We start from the raw sequence: 8,170 nt of genomic DNA on the forward strand, positions 1-8,170 counted from the left end.
TTCTGAATGGGCTTCCCAGACTGCAAACAGAATGCAAAAGCTCTCCTGTACCAGACTAACAAAGAGCCATCTGCTCTGATACCTGTGTCCTGAGCATTGCAGCAGGGAAGCCAAAGCTGAGCATTCTTTGCTGTGGGCTGTACAACCCCACCTGGAGCCCTGGGTTATTACTCAGAGGGCTAGCCTGCTGCAGCTTCACTGCTGCAATACCCAACTTGGCTAGATTAAGGCTACCTTGGTTACATCTATCACATCTCGTGATTGCAACAAAGACACAGCCCCTCAGCTTTGATTGGTTTGGGATGGCATTTGAGTTTGGCTTGGGAGAGCAGCAATCCTGTCCATTAGTCCTTTTATACCACGGTTTGCTACCATTGTATCTCAAAACACTTCCCTTGCTTTGAGTTAATCAGCATTAACATCAGCTCAGCTACAGCTGTACTTTTCTGAATCAAGATTCTTGAATTTCTCCAGAGTCACCACTAATGTAAGGGTAAACAGACCAGGCTGGAGATCCTCAATTAGTTTAAACAAATCCCACAAAGACAAATTTAATGAACTGATAGCTAAGGTTGCTCAAGTACCCTTCCTACTTATGCAATCTCAGGGAAGTCACCAGATAGGGCAGTGTTCATATGCACACCAGCCCCACCTACATGCCAGAATGGCCAAACAGCTGGATGCCCAACGCACACTCAATTTCCAAATTTCTATAACAAACTCACTGGAAATTCCCCCATCAGATCCATCTACAATACACGCATCCAGTTCCTTGCACTGAAATGCAGAATTCTGACCTCAGGCAGGTTAAGATGTTCCCTGTAGACACATGTACCATTGTAAAGCCCAGAGTTTTGTACAGAAGAAAGAATATGATCTGAGTTTGGTTTTCTAATCCTGAGCAATTTGTAAAGGACTAGAGGATCTGGCCCAAATCCAAGTATCTGAAGAGTGCAACTGCTTTGTGCTGGCATCATCTGAACCTGAAACTGGTTTACTTGGCCTAGAGTAGATCATCCCAGGGTAAAGGTGAGTAGTGGGGTAGAGCTGACGCTGCGGCTCCCCATCCCTGCTACCAGCATAGCAGGGAAACAGGAGGCTTGGCTGGGATTGCTCTGAGCTATGACAGTCCTTCTCCATGTTAATGCTGATTAACTAAAAGCAAGGGAAGTGTTTTGGGATATGGTGGTTGTAAACCATGGTATGAAAGGATTAATGGAAAGGATTGCTGCTCTCCCAAAACAAACTCAATTACCAGTTCCCTGCAGTCATTAATCAGGGCATCAATTAGAGCAGGCTTCCCACTACTTTAAGATGGTTGCAGCCTGCACAGCACAGCTGGTGGACCAGGACAGTACAAAATCCTGCTCTGAGTAGTTTGGCCATAACTGAGGATCTGGACCGCTCTTGTACACAGCATCTGTGCTGTTGAAGCCAATACTTCTATCACTTACTGATATAACGCACCACAGGATTCTGCATTATACAAATGCAAACACTGAAGGTTAAAAGTAGTGTTACTAGCGTGTTTGGGACCATGACTGTACAACACAGCAATATTTTAAAAGCAACTCATTAAAACACTTGTAAACATGGACAGGAACAGACTGGATTCCTCAATAATTCTATTCCCATTTCTAATGCTTTCCGCAGCTTTATGGAGATTACATTAAGAAATGCAGCAGAAATGTTAGTTAACTTTTGTCTTTTGAGATTCAGGGCATGTTCTTATAGTGCATGTTAGCAAATTCATTAATGTGTCCACAATTGGCAACTATGCTTCCATTCATAACTAAACGGCATACAGTATGAAAGGGATAGAGGGAGAAGCTTGCTGTGCTTGAACATGCAACACCATTGCTTGCAATTCAGTTTTCTTGTTGGACCATGGCCTGGAGCGATTCTATACAGCAGCCACTAGATGGCAATACAGTACAAAGTGGCCTCAGTGCAGTTAGAGATGTCCAGCTGCAAACAAGATCATTGGGAAACTACTGAGAAAATGCCTATAATGCTGAGAACAAGGTTACATTATCAGTTTGTTTAATTCCATGTTAAAGGATTTTATATTTGATCCCCTCCTCCCCCCCCTGTAAATCCTGTCTTGTAGTGGCTTTACATTCCAATCCATTTTGCCTGATCAGGGTTTCCTTTAGCCTTGCACACTTAATACTAAATAACTTCCTAGTACTTGGGGAAGATATTAGCTTGGAGGGTTTTTAGCGTAAAGCTTTCTGTGAACGGGCGATATGGCCAGCTAGCATGCCTATGACTGAATGCCTCAAGGGCCATATGACAGTCAATTAATGACACCACAGGTGCAGGGGAGACTCCTTTACTACATTTTTGAGCAGGTAACACACCTTTGTGCCTGAGTGGCAGCCATTTTGTCTCCAGTAAGCCATCTAATCAACTGTCCTGAGGTGGTTCTGGACTTGCAGTGACTGGGAACCTACCCCAGCTGCTGACTGAAGTGCCCAGGATGGATGGGCTTTGCCTAGTCACTGCTCTCGCAGCTTCCAGTTCTACCCTAGCCCAGCGGCCCTGACACAGGTCCCTGCCGGCAACCCCACAGAGGCTAAGCCCAGCTCTCCTGCTTTGGCTCAGACTTTGCCTGAGTTCAGTCAGCCTTTCAGGGCATTGCTTCAACGGCAACTTCACCTAGGGTGGCCAGTGTGAAAAGAGGATGGCTGACTGAACTCGGGCAAAGTCTGAGCCAAAGCAGGAGAGCTGGGCTTAGCCTCTGTGGGGTTGCCGGCAGGGACCTGTGTCAGTGCCGCTGGGCTAGGGTAGAACTGGAAGCTGCGAGAGCAGTGACTAGGCAAAGCCCATCCATCCTGGGCACTTCAGTCAGCAGCTGCGGTAGGCATCTATACGCACCCACCATGAAGCAGTCCATCCAAGCATGCTTTTACCAACCTCTTTTCATGCTGATCGCCATAGGTGAAGTTGCCATTGAAGCAATGAGGATAGGGAAGCGGACCCTGAGTGGGTGTTCATGTGTTGGGATGACTAAAAGGAGACTCCCAGGCCTCTTCAGCTCAGCAGAGACCGACGATGGCAGTTCGCGCAGGATTTGCAACAGGTTTGGTGGCTGAGGTTCCTAGGGCAGAAATTGAGTTGTTTGGCTCAGAGAGCCATTCCATGTTTACTGCCTGTTACTGGGTAAGCTATGTCTTGGGTGGTGCACTGAATTCTGCGCACCTGTTGCAGATGGGAGGTTGCTCCTCCTTCCTGTACTTAACCCAATCAAAAGGGATTGCATTTCAAAAGCATTCTCTTTCCTTGGTAAGAATTTGGGGAGATGCTAGAGGACACTGACTCTCACCTTGACAATACTGAGCTTGTTGAAATACTTCATAGTCCTCGGCATCTGAAGGAACACAGCACAGGACTGTATACATTCGTCTTAGCTTTCCGGTGAGGCATAGGCATGTTGACCTTTTGGCTGATGCAGAGTTTCATAGACGCTATTATGTTTTAGCATTGTAGCCTGTAATGCAATCGCTGTTTGGGATCTCACGGTCTTCTCAAGAGTCCGGGAACCATGACTCTGCCAATACTTTGTCTCTTTGCCCCTGTGTACTGTTGCAAGACTGATGGGAGAAAGAACATTGGTCTTCTAGCCACACTTGGCTGCTTCGCAGATGGAAGTAATAGTAAATGTCTGTATCTCTGGTTTTAAACTCCTTCTGTTCCACATTGCTTTCATGGTTGCATGCATTTTGGGGAAGAGATGATCATAGACTCAAGAGTATCCTATACAATGAGCTATTAAGAGCTAGAATGCTGCTTTGCTTATTTCTTGTCATATGTCCTGCTGCTTTGGCTTGGGTCTCACCTCTTACTCCCTTATTCCTTTCATTCCACCGCCTAATCTTTTTAGCCACTGACTTTTCCCTCCTCTCAACAATTGCAGGGAAGTCCGATATCTGGTCACAGTGTGATCTACTGGTCAAGAAAGATGGTCTCCCTCTGGATTTTCCCCTGGATCCCGGTAGCTCTGCTGGAGGCACTGACTGCTGTCTTCTCCACCGGACCTGATGCTACTATCACTTTGCATGTGGGAGGGAGCTATCAGACAGATGGCCCCCCAAAACAAACAAAAACACTGAGATGAGGATGAAGGAAAATTAGACTGGGATAGACCGATGTTCCTGGGGACTGCATTGTTTTAGGAGACCCAGGTAAGGCATAGACATCAATGGGAGATGTGCAAATGGATTTGTGGGCAAAATTTGGCCCCAGATATCTTTCAGAGAAGACAGATGAATATACAGGAAGGCTATATTATAAAATTAGTGGCTTGAATTGGCCCGGCCTTTCCCTTTGTGATACAGTTGTAATGGTTCAGTTAACACACAAAGTTAGAGAAATTGGCTTAATCATTAATTTATAAGACATATATGTTTTGTTCAGACTAATCTGAAAAATAATCCAAGGTGGTTTCTTAAAGGTCAGTAAATCTAAGTACCAGCAATTTCTAGGTGAAGTGTTTGAGAGTCAAAAGCCATGTTTTATGCTTTCTGAAACATCAGCACTGAGTGTTTGAAATATAAGTACAGTAATTTGTCCTGGTGGCAAACATCTCAGCATTAGGATCACATATCAACAAGAGTTATGCTTATGTATGTAGATCAACAGTAGCAAAAAGTTGTGCTCTGGTGTTTAATCAACAATAGAGGGTACATGGCTATCCTGGAATGATTCATTTCTTACCAAGAATAAAAAGAAAGCACCGGAAATACTGTTTTGTTTCAGATTCTAGTTTGGATGTAGAGACAAGAAAAAAAAATTCTGCAAATGAAGTCAAGTACTAGGGCATTTATTATACCCAATCCTCACATCACTGATTCCTGACTAGAGGACAGAGCCATGTGACAAGAAAAAACAAGATCTAAGATACCATACTGATGAGTATGAGAACCTAGATACAAAGAAAAGCTCAGACCTATTAAGTAATAGTCAAAGAGCTGCATGAAGTACTGATTAAAGTTCACTATATGGTTTGTCTGAGGCTAGTTTTTCAGTAGCCTCAGGTTTAAGAAGAAAAGGCTTTTGGCCAATTAGCCACTAATATGTCCTAGCTCAGTGGCTCTCAACCGGGAGTATATGTACCCCTCAGGGTAGGCAAAGGTCTTCCAGCAGCTGCATCAACTCATCTAGATATTTTTCTAGTTTTACAACAGGCTACATAAAAAGCACAGACTTACAGTACAAACTAAAATTTCATACAGACAATGAGTTTTTTATACTGCTCTACATACTATATCCTGAAATGTAAGTACAATATTTATTCCAATTTTTTTTATAATATATGTAAAAAGTAAGCAATTTTTCAACAATAATGTGCTGACATACTTTTGTGTGTGATTTTTGTAAACAAGTAGTTTTTAAGTGAGGTGAAACTTGAGGGTACACAAGAGAAATCAGACTCCTGAAAGGGGACAGTTGTCTGGAAAGGTCGAGAACCACTGTCCTAGCTCACCCAAGAAGTTTGGGGCTTGATGCAGAAATTACTGAGTGAAAAATTTGTCTTTGGTTATGCAAGATATCAGACTAGATTATCATAATGGTCTATTCTAGCCCTAAAATCTGTGAATCTGAGGATTGAAACACAGTCTGACCTAGTGGGGATAAGTGACATTTTCAGATGACACAAATAGGCTGAGTTTTGATAATACAGCCTTATTCACATGCCATCCTGGAAACAGGTCCTGGGAGAACCCTTCTGTGGGTAAAAAACAGACAAACAACTGCAGCATTCCAGCTTGGGAACTCAGAGCGCTGTAAGTGTTCTCTCGATTCTCTTAAGCAACACTACTGCAGGTGGTTCCTGTTGTGCCTAATTAGGCACAGGACAAAACTAGAGAGCTGACTCCAGCTGTGAGGGGCTTAGGACCTTCCCTAAGTGACAAATGCCCTTTTGGGGGGTTACAGGAGGAAGTTTGGTGATAAAGAAGAGTTTTCAATTTAGGGAGACTTTGGTAACTGCAGGTGGGAGGACAGACAAGAGAGCTTGTTTGAACCTTTGGCAAATGACTTGGTAATTTTGTTGTTTGTGAACTTTTTAGTCACCCTGGGAAAAGTTAGAGGAGAACCTGTTTTTAAAGGAGATATGTCTGTAGTTTGGCTGTTTTTAGTAATGGATCCCATGAATGTGTGCTGACCGTTTCTGCGTGCATATATGTATGTATTTATGCTCACAGTAAAGAAGCTCGCACAGAAAGGTTTGGGCCTCAGACTAGTTTGTGGGGCTACCTAGTACTTCGTACTGACACTGCCGTATATCGATTTGTTTAGATTCACAATAACACAGGAAAAAAGACACCAATGCACCTTTACAAAAACTTAAAATGCAAACAAATTACTTTGCCCCACACCAGCAATAACCAGGACAGCAAAAATCAATCTTAACAATTCTTCCCTCTCCATGTAAAAGATAGACCCCATTGTATTTCTCCTTCCTGAAAAGCCTGAGTAAATAGGCCACGTAGCATGCCTTGAAAGTCATCAAAATATGGTTATTTCAGTCCCAGGTGGGAATGAATTCCCAAGCTGAAGGCTCTTGTGGCAATTGTGCTGCCAGTACCTCCCTTTCTTTTATACTGAAGATTCTAGCTCAAGCACTTGCACTGATCATAATTACAGTAGGTGACAGGCTCTCAAGAAGACAGGGATTTGTAGCCTTTGGGTAAAATTTTCTGAAATGCCCAAGTCGTATTTTCAAAAGAGTTGGGGACTTAAGAACCTGCCACTCGTTGAAAGTGAATGGGACTTAGACTCCTATTTCCTTGTCATTTTTGAAAATGAGATTTAGGCTTCAAAATCACTCAAGTGCTCCTGAAAATTTTACCCTACATCTATTTCTTACATATAAGACTTGTCAGTTCAGAAGTACAAGTTGGTGTCAAAGGGCTCACTATAACCAATGCTACTTGGAAACATTCTTTAAAAAAAATAGTGCTGAGTTTTAATTACACACTTGATCTTGCTAAGTAACATGCATCATTTAAAACAAATTAAGACTATCTTTAATACTGTGTGTGTGTGTGTGTGTGTGTGTAATATATATATATATAATTATGCAAAACCTTTAACAAATGGAGTCCAATCCACAGACAAAGGATATAGCAACATTACTGCATTAGCTCTTCTAAAGAGTTTACTTTTGGTAATCTAGTTATAACTAGTCCATATATATTATATGTACATTTGTTAAGAAAGGAAGAGGGTACACTGATTTCTGTAGATATCGATGCCCATTAAAACACTTACAAGCCTGAGCTAAAATCAAAGAGATTGAGGGGTGAACAGTGGATGGTCCCAGAACTAGTGAAGTTCATCTATGTGAGATATTAGTAGGTCACTCTAGGGTGCATAACCCTCCACACTGACAGCAATCCCCCCTTCCCCCCCGCCCCAAGAATTAAGTGTTGCAAGGGAAAGGGATGGGGACAAGACAAGTGGCTCTACCATTGCACCTATCCATCAGTTGTTCTCCCTCCTTCCCGCCCCCCTGCCCCATGGGGTAGAGGCTCTAAGGAAGGGGTAGGTAAACTTTTTGGCCAGAGGGCCACATCAGGTTGCAAAACTGTATGGAGGGCTGGGTATGGAAGGCTGTGCCCCCCAGTCGGGCCCCTGCCCCCTATCCATCCCCTCCCACTTCCCACCACCTGACTGCCCCCCCCCTCAGAACCTCTGACCCATCCCCCCCACTGCTTGCCCCCTGACAGGTCTAGATAATACTTAATCCTTGCCATGAGTGCAGGGGAATGGACTAGATGACTTCTCGAGGTTCCTTCCAGTCCTATGATTCTATGCTATTATGTTAAAAAAATTTAAAGCAAACTAATATGAAAAATCATATTAAGTTAATGTTCAAAGAATCCTGCCACAGTTATAAGGTCCTGCATGTGAACTGCCTTAATATCACGGGGAATTAACACTAGTTCAATTTACGGTGTCGAGTATATATTTTAAATTCAAATTCTTTGTGGAGTGAGGTTAAAATGTCATTCTCCAGATATTGGGCCTGCTCTACTATATTACATGAACTTTACACCAGAATAGCTGTAGGAAAAACTGGTGTAATGAGTGGAGGATCAGGCCTTCTTTCTTTTTTTAGTCACAGTATCTTAGTGTGTGTTTTTGTCTCTTCTTAACTGTT

General features: G+C 43.1%; 1 protein-coding gene across 1 annotated transcript in view; it reads left to right on the forward strand.

The window, feature by feature from the left end:
- Positions 1 to 4,084, forward strand: part of BICD2 (BICD cargo adaptor 2) — a 173,120-nt gene extending 169,036 nt beyond the window's left edge. The window contains exon 7 of the mRNA XM_043518484.1: positions 3,920 to 4,084. Coding sequence (XP_043374419.1) covers positions 3,920 to 3,947 — 28 coding nt within the window. The 3' untranslated portion in view covers positions 3,948 to 4,084. The remainder of the gene's footprint in view (positions 1 to 3,919) is intronic.
- Positions 4,085 to 8,170: the final 4,086 nt, after the last annotated feature.

This window comes from Dermochelys coriacea, chromosome 7 (genome assembly GCF_009764565.3).
Source record: "Dermochelys coriacea isolate rDerCor1 chromosome 7, rDerCor1.pri.v4, whole genome shotgun sequence".
Taxonomy (NCBI): Eukaryota; Metazoa; Chordata; order Testudines; family Dermochelyidae; genus Dermochelys; species Dermochelys coriacea.